Consider the following 18,562-nt stretch of genomic DNA (forward strand, 5'->3'; position numbering starts at 1 on the left):
ATTCGACGCGGGGAAGTGTGCGAGGTTTCTTGAGATTTCATATACATAATCTAAAATTCGTTTCATTGATTCGTTCGACTCGGGTAAGTGTGCGTTCACCTTAAATATCACTTGCTAACATCGTGAGGAAACCTGCATGTCTGAGAGTTCTCCATTGCTCGGAAAGTGTTTAAAGTTAAAGTATGTGTTTAAAGTACTAATCCGCACTTGGCCAACGTAGTACGTAGACTATGGCCAAAGCCTTCTCATCCTGAGATGAGCCTTGCTCTGTAATGTGCTGCTGATGAGTGTGGTGATAATGATGTCCGTGCTTATTGATAAGTTCTATGACTACTTAGTTCCAACTTCCAACTCCAAAGTCAATGGTGTTTACTTCTTTACGCTAAACTACAAAAACCTTTGTAGGTGCCGCTTCCATTCATCATGCATAATATTCCGCTTCGAATGCAATAATATTATAGATTACTATTTTATTAGCATTGTATCGAGTTTATTGTTTTATTGTTGCTTCAAGTTGCACCTCAGCCCGTGATAGTGTTATTTCTAATTACGTTTAATTAATTACCTACGCAGTACTTGCCACTATCAGCACACAGACACTTGTCGTGGAATCTGCACTATCATAATATTTCCATTTCAATAAATATAGCTTCTAGAGTCGTTTACTAATATTTACAGTTTCTGAGGGCTTATGTATGTATGTCAAGATTATTATAATTTATGGTCTTTTCTCATAATTTTCTCTCAGTTCAGAGATCGGCCGAGATGTATAGAGCGCACTTTGACTTCGCTCAGACTTCGCGACACAGCGTTATACCGCTGCCACAAATCTATCTCGTTGTCACTGAAACTTAAGTCTAAGCTCAGTCAAAGTGCGCTCTAAGATTTCAAACTTAGTGAATTTTCATGCAGGACCCGTCCTCATAAAAAGTGATGCTTAACTTGGTGATTCGCGGGTTGATTTGCCAGCGTTGTCGACGTCGTGAGTGGGAAGGTCGGGCGGCGGGCGGCGGCTGCGGAGCGGCGGAGGCGCGCCGCCGCGTCACGGCCGCGCCGCCGCGTGCGCGTGCGCCGGCCTCTGCGGCCTGCACGCTATAGCTATTTATAATCACCTGCCTACCTACTCGTACACACCGACCTGTTTCATACATACCTCGTATTCGTATGAAATTAAAAGCATTTTAATGTTATTCTTATTTGACAGCGAAAGCGTTCCACAAGTTTTTATAGTTAACGAAAATGAAATTCGACGTGATGTTTTCATGCATCCTTTGCATTGCAGGGAACTGGCGCCTTGAAGTATCGAATGCTGCACGTTGTAGCTTCTAGCAGATTATAGCCAATCAAGCTGATAGTATCTTGTCGAGCCAAATCATTCAGCCGCTCGCTAAAACAATATCTCGCTTTTGGTTGCAAACGTCAGGGTACTATTAAAAGATGTAATGTCTTTATCTCTCTGTGCTCTCTTTCTAGCATCAGCTTTGAGATATTAAATGGAATCCAAAATAGTTTCGACGATTTTATCGTCGGTTAAGAAATATGTATTTGTTATGTCTTTGTATTTATCAGTCAGTCCTATCACATCTGAAGTTCTGTCGGTACTGCGGTATATCGAGACTATCTTATCACATATGGGCTTGGAAACCTTTTACTGAGAAAAATCGGCAAGAAACTCATCCGTTACTCTACTAAATCTAAATAAGTTCCGAGTTACTCACTGACTCTCAATGTCGATTCCTTGGCCCAAAAAGTAGCAATGCACGGCGGTTCGAATGCAGTCGAAGAATAAGATCAGATTTTTGGAAAGCGGATGATGAAGGAGCGAAGACTGACGCCGGAGGCGTTTCACATCCTAGCGGTTCAGATTACAAACGAGGAGGCAAATGCTTCGTACGTGTCCGGAATGTTGACAACATACGGGTGCAGACCTTGACGATGCCTCGCGGTATGATACTCGATAGAGATGGATGAAGCGATTAGCCTCCTCGTTTCTGATTCGAACTGCTAGGATAAATATGCCCTTCCGGCATTGGTTTTCTCCTGCTGGATGGATAATTATGGATACCTAGTGAATAAGTATCTTCTAGGCGAGCGCGCTACATCTTAGGCTGCACCATCACTTACCAGCAAGTCTGATTGTCAAGTCAAGTGCGAGTCGGACTAGTACATGATGGGTTCCGTACCACCGTATAAGAAATGACACTTTAGAATTTTTTATTAATTTGTTGTCATGGCGGCAATAGTGTAATAAGTGTCTACACATTCTGTGAAAATTTCAACTCTCTACCTATTACGGTTCCCGAGATACAGCCCGCTGACAGACAGACATACGGACGGACAACGCAGGCTTAGTAATAAGGTGTCGTTGGCACCTTTCGGGTACGGATCCTTGAAAAAGATGTAAGTATATTATGTTACAATAACAAGTTGTTTTCTTTTGTTGACAGAAATAAGCAGTAAGAACACAACACAGACATGTCAGCAGCGGTAGAGAATAGTCCCGCGGTGGAGGCGCTGGTCAACGGCCACGCCGGCCCCTACCTCAACGGCGCGACCAACGGCACCACCAACGGCACGACCAACGGCGCAGCCCTGACCAACGGCGCTCTGACCTGGGAGCAACAGTTCCTGCCGCCCGCGCTGCATCTGGACGACAGGGCCAGAGCTATCAAGGTAATATCTTTATTTCTCTCGTCTTCTTCCACCATCATTCGACATGAACATGAACATGAACTGTTTTAATGGGTGTGAATGGTTGGAGACAGTTGTAGTTTGTGTGTTACCTGTTGTTTTGTTGTAATACTGTACCTCCAAAAACAAAACTAAAATTTAAAAAAAAACTTCCCATCATATCGATGATGAGAATTTTTTTTGACGTCCAATGCTGGATATAGGTCTGCCTGCGACTTCGTTCACGTGCATTTAAGTTACCCATCTATACCGAGAAATAAGATGTCACAGAATACTTCCACTAGGTACTATTTGTGTTTCATCATTATCAACGGATAAGCATCCACCGCTGGACATAGGTCTCTTGTAGTTGCACGGACTTTCACACGCCACGGGTTTGCGCGCCACAGCAGTTTCCTGCGGTTTGTTTGCTATCGTCTGTCCGCCTAGTGGGAGGTGCGAGGTCACCATTCTAGACTTTGAGACCCCAACGTGTATCGGTTTTTCGAACTCTGTGTTTTGCATTACCACTTCAGCAACCCGACATAGTCCGTTACTCTGGTTCTCCTACGGGTCTCCTCATTTCTGATTTCATCACGTAGAGAAACTCCAAGCACAGCTCTCTCCATCGCTCGTTGAGTGACTCTGGGCTTTCTTATGAGGCCCATAGTTAGCGACCATGTCTCAGATCCAAATTATGTCTTTACGATGTACGCACTATGAGTTTAGTCTTCAAGCGCTGAGGAATTTCTGACGAGAAGACATCTCGAAGATCCGGCGCCTAACCTCTTTGACCTCTTGATCTTCTAGATCAGTTAAATAAAAACAAGTGCTGATCTTGAATTAAACCTACCAATCTGATCTTCTCGATCAGTCAAAAATAAAAGTACTGACACAACAGTCTCTGGCAGAGTGGTGTGGAGCAGAAGCGAATGAAACTCATAATGAAACATTTTTAACATTATTAGGTAGTTTCGAAATGTTTAACGCTTCGAAACTGATAGTAATTTTAATCCTTACTATTTTACTTTTGATAAATAAATAATTTTCATAACAATACTACTACATTGACCTTGTAGGGACACGCTGAATACACTTGTATTTTGCTGATACATGACCTCAGTTAACCCCAGCTTTTAAATTCGGACCATTATCAGAATACCTAAACAATACCAGACCTCTGCAGCTAATGGATCCACAAGTCCGCCGCCGGTGCGCGGTGCTGAGTTGGTGTGGAATATTTGGGCACTGATAACACAGTAGGTATAGCTTATCAGTAAACACATTCGAGACTGCTCATTAATTTTGTCACTACGAGTAAATTAATTACGTAATTTTAATTACCGCTGGTCATCATTACATATTAATTAAGGGTCTCTAAAATCAGCTGTGCACACAACAGTGTTTTTACTACATACCTACTTGGTATATTTTTTCAGGTAAGTAAGTATTTTATTTTGTGAATTATTAAAGAAAATTATTTTTAAATTTAATCGATCTTACGAATTCTTTTAATAGTTTCTTCAGTAAAAACAGTTTGAAGCTGTAATTAATATTTTTTGGAACACTTTGAGTTCGTCGCCAATTAATGATATTAAAATATTATCTTCCATTCCTCCCAAATTCAGTATTTCTCAAGTCTGTTAGCTATCAGGTAACTGAAAGTGGTAACATTGTTCAAGTTATCGAGATATTTTAAGATCTATGCATAGCTTCTATACCTTGCATAATTCTCAGTTACTTATATAATTTTTATTTGTATAAATATAAAATATTATAGTGACGTTAAATGGCGTCAAATAAAGAGCTGCATGTGCAAAGTGTACGGGAGCAGTCAATTGTCTGCAATTGTGAAAGATTGCATTTTGATTGACGAGCGCCGATGCGCGACCGACTAATTAAGAAGTCAACTTCAAGGAATATTTTTATGAGAACCTGTGTATATTGTATATAGTTACCTATTACTTATTAAAAGATGAACGAAAGGAGTGGGTAGGTACCTAGGTACTTATTCGAGAAAATTTCGCGGCATTTGAGATATTGAGTATTATTGTACTGTATTACGTCGTATTTGTATTTATACAATTGTCCGATAAGACCTTGAGTTTATAAAAAGACAAACAGAATATTAATGTTTTGAGAAACAATACTGTTAACTACCTACTTGCTTTTGCAATAATAAATGACGTATTGGTAAGTAAAGGAAAAAAATTGTTGATAGGTAGGTATTTGATGTTTTTTTTAAATATCATATATTATATATAGTAATCATAATCACTATGATTTATTTTAAATAAATAAAAATAAAATACCTATGCGTACGTTATAAGAAAAAGTAATTCGCAACTTGTTTTCAAGTCCTTAGGAATTTTTGGGGCTTATGTACGAACTTGCGTATTTATTTATCAAAAGTAATGATAATATCATATAAATTATATAAAAAGAAGTAGGTACTTAGAAAATACGTTACACATACTTAACCGCGCCTAAGTCGCATTTGACTCAAACTCGCATATTATACATATAGTTATCTCTTCTACTCTCTTTGCGTTTTGTATCCTTTTTCTTATCAGCGAGAACGAATTTCATAGGTACACCATGCCATAATTAATATGATGAACGCATAATACCTATGCTAAAACAATTAACTCTACTTTTTCAAATAAGTACCTATAAATGAATTCAAGATCGCAGCTTGACGCTTCCGTGTGTCATGTAAGATCTGACAAGCAAATGATCATCAATTTAAAGCTACTTATCTACATTTATAGTACATTCCATGCGGGCACGATCTCTCGGGAAAGATCCACTGACCTACAAAATATAATTGTCGAAACCAATCAGCTATTTGTGGATCAATCGAGACAAATAGTTGTCTTCACTTGTCGGCGTGCGCGCCGGTCGCCGCCGCCCGCCGCCGGCTCACAGGCGCGGCTTGATTGACGATCACTTGCGTCAATTCAATCAGTGGCCGCAGTTGATAACCAAGATTGCAATAAATATCAACATGTCACTACGTTTATTGATTGATGATGACTTCGATTGAAACTCTTTGCACCCTTAGGTCAAAACACAGCTGTCTCAACTCAAAACGTTTTTTCCAGAAAAAGAAAAAGTTTTTTTTTTTTTTAATAAGCTCCTAAAGATTTATAACAATTAATTATTATTATTTATAATATAATTGAAAACATTTAGAAGAAATTATTGTGCTTTGAAAGTTACGTAAAATTGAGATAAGTGCTTCCCTGTCCACTTTTTATTTATTTTTATTTTTATTGTTACAACTTTCTGGTACAAATAAAAAATAAAATAAATAAAATAAAACATATTTGTAATTACTACAGTTTTCCCGTACAGATAAAGTCGAGTCAGGGGGCGAAACTAGATTAAGTATATCAAAAGGCAAGGATTTTTAGTTGCGACGGTTTAGAATTTAGATCTACGGGTGTAATTGATTATGTGCTGTTTTTCTGAATTAGATTAAACTTATCGTAATTATTTTTTTTGCAATAACAAGCAAATCCTGGTTAAATATCGAGCACAAATTTATTGAGTATGCAAGAAAAACAAAAAAGAAAATTTTTACAATTGTACATCGAAAAAGAGAGAAAAATGATAATTCGCGTGTTTGCGACTGCAACGTGTGTTCGAAGATGTTATTTGAAAAACTTGATTTTTGAGAGAAAGGGAAAGAAGAGGCCAAACCCTTCTCATTCTAAGGAGAGCCGTTCTCAGCTGTGAATTGGAGAAAGGTGACATGAAGATAAATATCAATTAGTACACCTCACGCTCCGATGCCATTCGAATGAAGCGAGATAACTCGCCTCGATACTTTTGCCGATTCAAAATTAACCTTTATTATATTTTAGTAGCTAGGTATATAAAATACGCTGATCTCGGTCAAGTGCAAGAGCGCAGAGCTGGAATACACCCAAATTATTTTCGGAACCAAAATTTACAAGCACCTGAAAGGAATAAGACGGATTAAAGCGATGAATATTATCATGAAATATAATTACGGGTCGAACGTGTAGAAAATAATATAATACTTAAGTATATCTACTTTAATGCTAATAAGGAGCTAGTTTTAGGCGGAAAAATATATACCTACTATTTATTCCAAGGTTACTCATAAATAGTTGTTTAATCGGTTCACGAGACAAGAGACATAGTATTGTGGCAACAACTGGCAAGTTTAAATGGTATATTTATCAGGCTTTGTTGCTATGAAAGAGGCCAATTTTATTAATATTTTTACCCGAACAAGAAGTACTTTCGATCTTAGAGTACCAACAGGTAGTAGATTTTAAGTAGTAATACATAAGTATCGATATGTAGGATTTTAATTAAGTACCTTTATTTTTGCACCATTGTATCAAAAGATTTCGCTGTGTAGATTCTTAAAATATATAATCTATACTAATAAATAAAATTGGAGTGTCTGTCTGTAATTTCGAAATAACTACCTCATATTAAGCTCATATGGTTATTTGAACGATACCATAACTGAATCACACGTTTTTAAAATTTTTGTCTGTCTGTCTGTCTGTCTGTCTGTTTGAAAAGGCTAATCTTTGGAACGGCTGAACCGATTTTGACGGGACTTTCACAGGCAAGTAGAGGATTGACCAGGGCGTAAAATAGGCTACTTTTTTAACCGACTTTCAAAAAGGGAGTTGTGTTTTTCTACCTATGTACACCGAAATCTCCGAGATTTCTGAACCGATTTGCGTCATTTCTTTTTTAATCGATAGAGGAACTTTGCGACATTGTTTCATAAAAAATTTGGAGTCCAACTCCTCAATCCTGATGCTGCAGGGGATCTGACCAATCCACGCGGGCGAAGCTGCGGGCATCAGCTAGTCCTTTATAATACTCATTGTAACTCGTTCTAGAAACTAATAGCTTCATGTCTGCGCGTTGCCAGATAAAAATAACTTAGTTTTAAAGTTACCTACATGAGTTCTAGATTTGTGTGTAAATTGTTGAGACCGTGTAACTTTGAGACTGAATGTTTTAATGGAAACATGGAAATAACAAATATAGATATTGTTAGTTCTTGTAGCACGTACCTACAAAATGTCATAGAGTTTGATTAGTATTCAAATGTAACCCCTTTTAAATGATAATAATAATCCTTTCAATTCTGTAAATCCATGAAAAATTAAAATATGCAAGTATGCTCAATTTCTGATATTTCTGATACATGTGTTTATTTTTTATACTTACCTAACGTATCTTGTAGCTCAGGGGGGAATTTAGTGTTGTAACAGGTAAATTAATTTTTTATAGAAGTATTAACGTGATAAAACTTTATGCAGGCAGATATATAATATAGTGTCGAATAATAAATTATGAGTTGTTCTACTTCCAAGTCGTAAATTATTAGAAAACAATAATCTATTAATTTGTTTTTAGATAGTAAGAAAGGTCAACATCCTGGTAAATTATCCTTCGCTTGATTGACGTGCCTGCGCTCGGAGCAGGTGGCTAATTCTGTTGGACAATATCTCTAAACTAAACTCAAATGGCAAGTCTTAATTTATTGCTACCGCTTCCACAACGCACCCTGGGGCAGAGGATAGCATAGACTTGGATTTAGTTTAGTTTAAAGATTGTGTACCACAAAGCTAGTTACAATGCCCCGCGATCGTTGTCTGAGGCCACTTTTCTGCCTCAGGTCAGTTTTTGGTGAGAACCAGTTCAGACTATATCTGGGATTGTGGTGTCGGTGCAGGGTGTGGCAGATCCACGCAAGACCAATGCACATCACCAATGGGTTAGGCACCCACAATGTACATATTTTACATATTTGTTGGAATCCTCATGAGTCATGATACAGACTGCAGTCTCTACAGGTCTAGATTTGCGATAACTTTGTAACTAAGTACCTAGTAAGTACACATTTGTTTCTGTACAAACATGGTATATAATGAAACAACAAAAATAAAAATACTTCGTATGTAGATACATGCATGATATTGTAGTGAACCCACCGCGACGTAGTAAACAATTACCTACATATTCCCATTACATTAGAAACTGTTAGGCAGGCATTAGCCAGGCAGCCATGTCTCTGGTTAAGCGTATACAATACTAGACGATGCCCGCGAATTCGTACGCGTAGATTTAGGTTTTTTTTAAATACCACTGGGAACTCTGATTTTTCGGGACAGAAAGTTTCCTATGGCAATTTCCTGGAAGCAAGCCCCCTCTATACCAAATTTCATTTGAATCGGGTAAACGGATGGACCTCTAAGAGCCCCGTGGGAACTCTTTGATTTTCCGGGATAAAAAGTAGCCTTTGTCTGTCCTCGGGATGTAAGCTAACTCTGTACCTTTCATCAAAATCGGTTAAACTATTCGATCGTGAAAAGCTAGCAGGCAGACGCAGACAGGCAGACACGCTTTCGCATATTTTATAATATTAGTATGGAAGTATGGCTTAGGTATAGCGAGTTACTGCAGGTGGGCGGTTATAAATGATGAGACAGCGCTCTGCTCATCCATCACTTGTATTTATTGCGCACAGAAAAGTTTAATGAGGAAAGGTCGATCGGCTAAGCCCACAATATCATCGATTACAAATTAGATCATAGACGTACCTGATAATCTCGAGTATCCACGGCAAATTCTACTAAAATAGTATCTCAGCTCGTGTATCTGCAATTATCATAGGTATACTTTGTATAACCGTTATATATTGTATTACTGACTGACGCCCGCGACTTCGTCTACGTGGATTTAGGTTTTTCGAAATCCCGGAAAAGTTCCCACTTTTTGATTTTCCGGGATAAAAAGTAGCCTTTGTGCTAATCCAGGATATTATCTATCTTCATTCCGAATGTCAGCCAAATCCGTCCAGTGGTTTTGCGTGAAGGAGTAACAAACATACACACACATATATACATTATACACGCATACACACAAACTTTCGCCTTTTTAATATTAGTGTGAGTGTGATACTATGAAGTGTGATCATTACAAACTGCCCGATGTCCACTGCTGGACACAGGTGTATTGGAGGGACTTTGCACGGCACGGTGTTGCGCCGCGGCTATCCAGCGGCTCCCGCAGACTCGTTTGATGTCGTGTCGCCACAACCCAGTGAGGGGTCTCCAACGTTGCGCTTTTCAGTGCGAGGTTACCACTATCACCTTGGGTATCCAACGTCCTACCCTTCCCATTGCCACTTCAGCTTCACCCCGTTTAGCTTTGTCGGTTGCTCTGGTTCTCCCATGGATCTCCTCATTTCTGATTTAGATCGCGTTAAGTTTCCCTCCCTACTCTTTTATGGAAGAAATATAAATGATGAGTATTACAAAATAACAAAGGAATAAAAGCTGCCAAAACATACCTAGCCGTACCTATATAGTCTAATGACTATACAGGGTGGTCAAAAAGTCGTGGATCAAACGAAATACGGTGATAGAGGAGGTCATTTCTAGCAAAAAAAAATTCTACAGCATGGCCATATTTAAATTGCCCTAAGAGTTATGAATATTTTTGGGTTTTTTAACAAAATACCAGATTCTCTTACAATTAGATCAATAAAAAAAAAATGAGATAAAAAACAATAAAACAAACGATGCTGTGTCATTACTAGATAATGTATCAACACTACAAACCTTCTATTGAGGCTCTGGCTACCAAATTACAAGAGCAATTAATTTTTTTCCAAAACTTTTAAAGCATTACCTAAACTTAAATGTCACTTTAAAAGCGCACTGTGAAAAAAAAATGTACTACGGTAAAGTGACCCTGTATCAGAAAAACTTGCTGATTTAATGCCAATTCAAATGAGGTATAACACATTATTCTTTGTTTCGTAATTCTGGTATTATAATCGTTTTTTCATATCAAGGTGCAAATTTCAGTAGATTAGTTTACTTCAAAATAATTTTGAAGATTATCATGCTGCTAGTTAAACTGCTAGTTTTTTGTACGTTGGAATGTTAGAAACATCAATATGCTTGTCATACTTAAAATTTGTGAAAAGAACAGAAACTCTTCACTACCACCACGCGCCAGAACTACCCAGAACGCCCGTCTTGCAAGTAGTTCATCTTTTCTAGGAAACAAAAGGATAAAGAAACTATGCCTCTCGTTCACACTAATCATCCTTTCTATTTGCATTGTTGGAATAAGGAAGGATGTGAAAGAGAGGCATAGTTTTTTATCCTTTTGTTTTCTAGAAAAGAGGGCGTTCTGGGTAGTTCTGGTACGTGGTGATAGTGAAGAGTTTCTGTTCTTTTCACAAATTTTAAGTGTGATAAGCACAGTGATGTTTCTAGCATTCCAACGTACAAAAAACTAGCAGTTTAACTAGCAGCATGATAATCTTCAAAATTATTTTGAATTAAACTAATCTACTGAAATTTGCACCTTGATATGAAAAAACGATTATAATACCAGAATTACGAAACAAAGAATAATGTGTTATACCTCATTTAAATTGGCATTAAATCAGCAAGTTTTTCTGATACAGGGTCACTTTACCGTAGTACATTTTTTTTTCACAGTGCGCTTTTAAAGTGACATTTAAGTTTAGGTAACGCTTTAAAAGTTTTGGAAAAAAATTAATTGCTCTTGTAATTTGGTAGCCAGAGCCTCAATAGAAGGTTTGTAGTGTTGATACATTATCTAGTAATGACACAGCATCGTTTGTTTTATTGTTTTTTATCTCATTTTTTTTTATTGATCTAATTGTAAGAGAATCTGGTATTTTGTTAAAAAACCCAAAAATATTCATAACTCTTAGGGCAATTTAAATATGGCCATGCTGTAGAATTTTTTTTGCTAGAAATGACCTCCTCTATCTTCCTATTTCGTTTGATCCACGACTTTTGGACCACCCTGTATAGGTACGGCTATATTGATGGAACTGTCCAAACAGTGAGTCGGCGCTTGTTACGAGATAACATCGAGTGGACGCGGGAATCATAATAATCAAAATAATACACTGGACAAATGAGATACACTTGACGAACACGAAAAACGAGGCTTGCAGAATATCTTTAAATAAGGTAATTCTATTCGCTCCTTCCCACTAGTTCAACGGATTAGAAAGATAGAGCGATCAGTTTTAACGCGGGAACCGCGTGTCGCCTATTACACACATCACACACACATTATTATTATTTAGCTACATCTACATAATACAAGACACACAAGATTACTCGAAAGAACATAATAAATAAGTAAGTATACCGTCTGTAGGTTTTGTAAAAGTAAACTTGCGTGGTATGTAAACTCTTTTATAAAAATGCGCAGTGACGATTCACTACGCGCTACGCGCGGGCCATCGCCGCAGGTTACGCTTCTGTACTTCTATTAGATACAGTTGTTTTAACACAATACTTTCAGTAGAATCTGCTTTCCGAGCCAAATGTAGAATGTTGACTTGTCATTTAAGGGTACCATAAGTTAACCACATAACAAATCTTTTTCACTTCATTTTTAATATCATTTCAAAAATCATATTTAAGTATTTCTCAAAATTAAGAAGCCTCTTCCTTCTTTAAAACATGCTTTTCTTTTTCTTCAAATGTTTAATTATGTAATTTATTTTGTTCAAGTAAATCGCGTCATGTTTTGTTGCGCAGATTCAGACGATTATCACTTTTCCATTTGACCATAACCGCTGGGTTACGATAATAATTTTCCATTTAATAGGGCTTTTATCATTAAATAACAATAACAACCGGAACTAAAGAAATTATTGTAACCACGGATCCATCGCGGCATAATTGTATGAGTATCGCTCTAGAACTCTGACGATCTCCCTTTCGTCACACTGTCGAACTGGTGGTCGCTGTGGCATATCAATGACAGATTCTGGAGTAGGTTCGATTCCCGGCAGGAACAAATTCGGGAATTTATAATGTTTAAATTATCTCTAATGAATCTGGTGGGGGGCTTCGGCCATGGCTATTTACTATTTAGGTTGTATTCCACAAGCAAAGACGTGGTGCCAAGTGACTTCGTGCTCTAGTAGGTAACGATGCTGTGTAGAAACCGATGCCCCCTCATATTGGATTTAATCAAACTCTACCATAAAAGTTGGCCCACTTCCATTTCATCTTCACCTACTCACCGCCAGGTGAGAGCAGTTTGTTGTAGAATAAAAAATAATTCATTCTTTTTCTTCTTTCTCCTACCTTTGTTCCATTTCATTTGGGATTGCACCTCCTTGTACAGCGCCAGGACTTTCTGTCCTGCGTTGTCATCGGCGTGATGTTAATGGCTTTAACGTCCCTTTCAACATAGGACCACCATGACGTGGCTGGGGGTGTTCCTGTCCCTCGTGGTTAGGTCGGGACTGCAGTACTTTCTTTATATAGGGTCATTGCTTCTTCGTACTATAGGTAATATGCCCGAACCATCAAAAATATAATAAATAAAAAAGATCGAAAAAAGTAATTAAACCCTTCATAAACCGCGTAAAGTAAAGCCACATATTGGAGTATTTGGTCTTTATAGTCTTTATCATATTTTTTGACTGCAAAATTTAATCTTATCAGTAACCATGTCTCCATAATAATAATTGTTATGAAACGTATTTTGTAATTTTTTTGCAAAGATTTCTGCTAATTAGTTAAGTTCATTAATAATTATATGCACAGCAATTAAATAAAGTCAATTGCTGGGCTATCGGGGGTCAAGGCGCATACAGACAGATAACAGATAGCGACTGGCCGTGATATTGACAATCGCGAAGCATGACAACTTGCAAATTATTGATAAACAATATGGAATTGCGACGCGAGGGAGATAATCAGGCGCCGACGTGAAAGATGATAAAAACCTTTTGCTAAGTGTCCACGAGCAATACAACTTTTCTTTTTCTACTAAATATAGGCATGCGTTTGACTGCCATCACGCCAAAGTAGGCAATGATGCAGCCTGAAGTGAAGCGCATTGCCTAGAAGGTGTCTATTCACTCTTCCTTTGAATGTCTCAATATACGTAATAATAACTGTCGAGAAAAATGGAAGCAGAAGGTTCAACTTATTTATATAGCCCACATTCGTGGGCCAGGACCGTAACAGGAATAATTTTCTTTTGTTAGCTGGTTGATTTGTTAGCTGATTATCATAATATGAAGCGAATATAGCGTCACCTAGTGTCTGTATGTGGAGACCGCCCGTAATAATAGCAATGTTTGTGTTAGATCTGTCAGCGGCTGTCGGGGCTGGTGCTGTGCGGCGCCACGCTGCGGCGCGTGGGCGAGGTGTTCCAGCGCGAGCTGGAGAGCGGCCTGCGCGAGCGCCCCTCCAGCCTGCAGATGGAGAACACATACGTGCCGGAACTGCCCGACGGCACCGGTGGGTTCCCGCTACCAGCAGCTGACTTCTCTAACCAATGTTGGCCTTGAAGACTAGTTAGCTAGCCTCCAAGCCCAAGATTACGCACACAAAGAAATATTTAAGTTCTCTGTCGTAACTGTCACACGCAGCACCGAATACCTTATGTACTTCTTGGAGAGTTCACACAGCCTTCCACAACAAAACATAGGGAGCCGCCCACTTCCAAACTCCGAGCTCCAAATGTTTTTTTTTTTTTTTTGAAAGAAAACCCAATATTTTTTTTGGCGCAATATAAGTGATTACTATAAGTACATGATATACATGAACGAATCTCACATCCACGTTTCATAGCTGATTCCGGCACATTTTAATAATGGGTTTTTATGTAATTTCCAGAGGAAGGAGTGTTCCTAGCGCTGGACCTGGGCGGCACCAACTTCCGCGTGCTGCTGCTGGAGCTGCGCGCCGGCCAGCTGCTGCGCGAGGATGTCAAGCACTACCACATCAGGTGAACACTGCCACACTACTGGACATTTTAACGCCAATTCCTTTAGAGTTAGAGCCTCGATAGCTCAACGGTTGAGGGCGGACTGCCAGGAAGGTCGGCGGTTCAAACCCCACCCGTTGCACTATTGTCGTACCCATTCCTGGCACACGCTTGACGCTTAATTGAAGGGGAAAGGGGAGTATTAGTCATGATGATCAGCATGGCTAATATTCTTTTTTATAAAAAAAAAATACTGATATCACTAGGTATATATACAAATATTTAAATAAAACATGTCAGCTTATGACTTACAAGGAACTACAATTAATTTGCCACAATTCGCCTAAACCACAAAGTTGACTTTGCAAACGTGCAGTCTAGAGTCTACTCTCCGGAGCGTACTCCGGTGTTGGAGTGAATTGTACTTTGAGTGTGCTTCACCACGGAACTTTCATTTCACTATGGAATAATTCCACCAAGTACCTAATACGAGTATCTGCTTCTATCCGACTTTTGGCACGTAAGAATACCACTGGTTCGAAAAGAAATTTTTGTAACGAAACATGCAGTAAAGTATAGAGTGCAGGCTAACAGTACTGACCGGTTCTAACCAGTTGGAGCCGGCCTCAGAGGTACCTGGGAGGCTCCGAGCAATAAATCTGAGTTCATTGGAACTTGTATTTGCTTGCGACAATTTATTGTGTACCCACTTTCTCGAGCTGTACGTATTCATGGTTCGGCTCCACTATCGGCAAATGATTCGTGATGTCGCGAAATGTGACGGTGGCACCGGTGTGTCTCGCACATCCGCACTATGTTGTAGCACGCCCCAACGCCTTTTGGATTTTCAAAACTGCGTGCCCCCAGCTTCGCAATCCATTGAAACTCTCTTATTAGGCTCATAGTTAGGAGCCTTTTTTATTGAATTTACTCTAGCTATAAAAATTTAATCTGTTATTTGTTTCAGTGACGCCCTGCGTGTCGGCTCGGGCGAGGAGCTGTTCAACTTCCTGGCCGACTGCGTGCAGGACTTCGTGCAGGCCGAGGGCATGGAGAACGAGCAGATGTCACTGGGTAAGTTTTACGCCTTTAAAAAAAAATTAAACTACATTTTAAAACATTTTGTTTTAAATTAGTAATTTTACTTCTTCAGAGCGTAAAACAGCGGTGCTTAGATAGACACGGGGAAATTTAAATCGGCGCACTCCATTCCCAGGTTTCACATTCTCGTTCCCGATGAAGCAGCACTCGATCTCGTCGGGCGAGCTGATCACGTGGACGAAGAGCTTCAAGTGCGGCGGCATGGCCGGCGTGGACGTGGCGGCGCTGCTGCAGCGCTGCCTGCTGCGGCGCGGCCTGCGCGTCACCGTGCAGGTGCTGCTCAACGACACCACGGGCACGCTCGTCGCCGGCGCGCACTCCGACCCCGACGTCGCGGTCAGTTCACCTTCCTCATCCTCACTCATGGAAGCGTTACTTTAGTCTGCTTATAGCAAATCCTGAACATGCAATTCTAACATTTCGGAGTTGCGCGCGTTATATGCCAATCCATGTCAGCCACTCTCCAAATATCGTCGCTACATCTTGCTAGAGGACGGCCTACACTTCGTTTACCAAAACGCGGTCTCCGCTCCAGATTGTTTCTAAATAAACTAAGTTTTGAACCTAACACGATGCCTCCGATGACCGACGCGTCGTGAAAGGCGTCATGTTTCATTGTTCACCATGTCATAACCTGATTGTTTCCGCTTCCCAGATAGGGGTGATCCTGGGCACGGGGTCCAACGGCTGCTACATGGAGAAGGCGGAGCGCGTGCAGCACTGGGAGGCCAAGCACGACCGCGTGCAGGACGTGGCCGTCGACATCGAGTGGGGGGCGTTCGGCGACAACGGCTGCCTGTACTTCCTCAGATCTGAGTTCGATAAGGAGGTCGATGACAACTCCTTGCTGCCTACGTCGTTTACGTGAGTGGAAATCTTTATGTACTGACGTATATGTTGATTCGAAAGTGAACATAGCTCAAAGAATTAAGTAGCTGAAGTAGTACTGGTCACGTCTGTTGTAAAACCGACGGCCAAAAAGCTTTGTAGTAAATGCATACAGGATGTTGGATTGGAGTTAGGTTTTATGAAATACCATGGGATGGGAACTCTTTGTTTTTCACGATAAATTCTATGTCCATCACAAACCTGCTATAATGTTGGGGGTGGACTTAAGTTACTTCCTAGGAATTCAGTAAATTCGGGCTTTGTGTCAAACATGAGCAAAGAATGGTTTAACGGTTGAGCTGTAATTTGTAACCGTAGCAGCCATCCACCGGAACACCTTCTGGAGATCCTACGTTGTTGTTCTGTTGTGGAGTGTTGTGTAATGTGGTCGCAGTTTCGAGAAGTACATCGGCGGCAAGTACCTGGGCGACGTGCTGTGCGCGGCGCTGCGCGGCCTGGCGCGCGACGCGCTGTTCCCCGCGCCGCCCCAGTGGGGCAGCCTCACCTCCGCACACCTCAGCTTATTTGAGGAGTGAGTATTTTACTGATCGAGCTTCCATCATGTCATGACCGCTAGCAATAGAATCCCGAAACCCTGTTTTTAAAGTGAAGCTACTTGACAGATGTTTGGGATGGGGATTTTAGTAACGAAAAGAGAAATAAATAAATGTGGAAACTCATTGGCTAGGCAGCGCGTGTTGTAGCTCTTATGAGTGAGCCAAACAGTGAGGTTTGCTTCTATCGGGTGTGTTACGACACTTTTTTTAATTTTAATAGCGAGAAAGACGTTGAAAGATTGTTACAGCACTAGAGCAAAGACAATTTATTTTGTTGTTTGCGAGGTTACTTGCTTTTTCAAAATGTGGTACAATTTACATTTAAATTTTACAATATAAAAAGCTTAGTTCTGGCAGTTTTCGTATTGCAAATCTGATGTTAAATCTATTCGTCAGATGTGTGGTTGTGTTATAATGTCGCGCCTGTTCTGAAACTAACCTGAACAACGTTATTCACGAAAGTAGGTAGTCCATGTAAAAATATAGTCTGTCCTGTATAACTTTATATTAATTGACGGCATGGTTATAGCGCGTGTCTGTTTGCAGAGAGAACCTGGTGGGCGCGTGGGCGCAGACGCTGGAGGCGCTGCGCGCGGCGTGCTGCGGCGCGCCCGTGTCGCGCCACGACGCGCTGGTCGCGCAGCACGTGGCGAGGATCATCTCCAACCGCGCCGCGCAACTCGTCTCTGTCTGTAAGTAGTCTCTGTATGCCAATAATAATAATTCTGGTGGCTTTGTCGAGATTGATTCGAAGTGATCGAGTTTCAAAAAATGTTTCTGAACCTAAGAAATTTTGATCTGCAGCTCTTTTGGCATTATGCAAGAACATAAGAACAGTTTATGAATTGCTAGCTACAAACAAACAAATAAACACACTTTCCTATTTTTATGAGTAGTAATTAGTTATGTCAAGGAACAGCCGTGTAGGATCCAAATATGAAGATAAGGAAAGGTGTTATATGATCTTTTTACAAACTTTGCATCTGTAAGAGCATTTACACTTCTTCATATCTTGATGATTATTAAAGCATACCTATAATGCAGGGTTATTAGAAAATTTTACTATCTTTTTTTGGTGTAGCGCTTCTGAACGACCGTGGTGCGATGTGTCTGCGTATGGGTATATGGCTGTACTGTTCTGTTCTTACACACGATTGCTCACAAAAGGAAAGGTTCATTGAGTACTGACAAACCAATGTGTGATGGCATGGAGATCCGCGCTTGTAGCCGTCACTTTGTAGTTGTACCACCAAATCGATATACTGATAAATCAGCAGTGGCCAGGTTCAAGCTCTGAGTTTTTTCAGGCATAGCCACCCTGCTGCGTCGCATGAACCGAGCGCACGCGGCGGTGGCGGTGGACGGCTCCGTGTTCAAGAAGCATCCGCGCATCAGCTCGCTCATGGAGAAGTACATCGCACTGCTCGCTCCACACCACAAGGTGAATTTATTTGATCATGCGCACGACTTCATTAGCTTTGACTTAGATTATTTAAATATCCCGTGGGAACTTTTTCCAAAATAAAATGTAACTCCAGATCTTTGATTCT

At 40.1% G+C, this 18,562-nt stretch overlaps 1 protein-coding gene across 2 annotated transcripts in view; it reads left to right on the top strand.

Annotated features, from left to right (window-relative positions):
- Nucleotides 1–18,562, top strand: part of LOC123877384 (hexokinase-2-like) — a 47,762-nt gene that overhangs the window by 26,666 nt on the left and 2,534 nt on the right. For both annotated transcript variants that reach the window (XM_045924106.1, XM_045924108.1), the window contains exons 2-10: nucleotides 2,448–2,673; nucleotides 13,844–13,997; nucleotides 14,376–14,487; nucleotides 15,434–15,540; nucleotides 15,683–15,903; nucleotides 16,223–16,431; nucleotides 16,850–16,987; nucleotides 17,559–17,704; nucleotides 18,320–18,453. In XM_045924106.1, the coding sequence (XP_045780062.1) occupies nucleotides 2,476–2,673; nucleotides 13,844–13,997; nucleotides 14,376–14,487; nucleotides 15,434–15,540; nucleotides 15,683–15,903; nucleotides 16,223–16,431; nucleotides 16,850–16,987; nucleotides 17,559–17,704; nucleotides 18,320–18,453 (1,419 nt within the window). In that variant the 5' untranslated portion in view covers nucleotides 2,448–2,475. The remainder of the gene's footprint in view (nucleotides 1–2,447; nucleotides 2,674–13,843; nucleotides 13,998–14,375; nucleotides 14,488–15,433; nucleotides 15,541–15,682; nucleotides 15,904–16,222; nucleotides 16,432–16,849; nucleotides 16,988–17,558; nucleotides 17,705–18,319; nucleotides 18,454–18,562) is intronic.

The sequence above is a fragment of the Maniola jurtina genome, chromosome 23 (assembly GCF_905333055.1).
Source record: "Maniola jurtina chromosome 23, ilManJurt1.1, whole genome shotgun sequence".
NCBI classification, from domain to species: Eukaryota; Metazoa; Arthropoda; class Insecta; order Lepidoptera; family Nymphalidae; genus Maniola; species Maniola jurtina.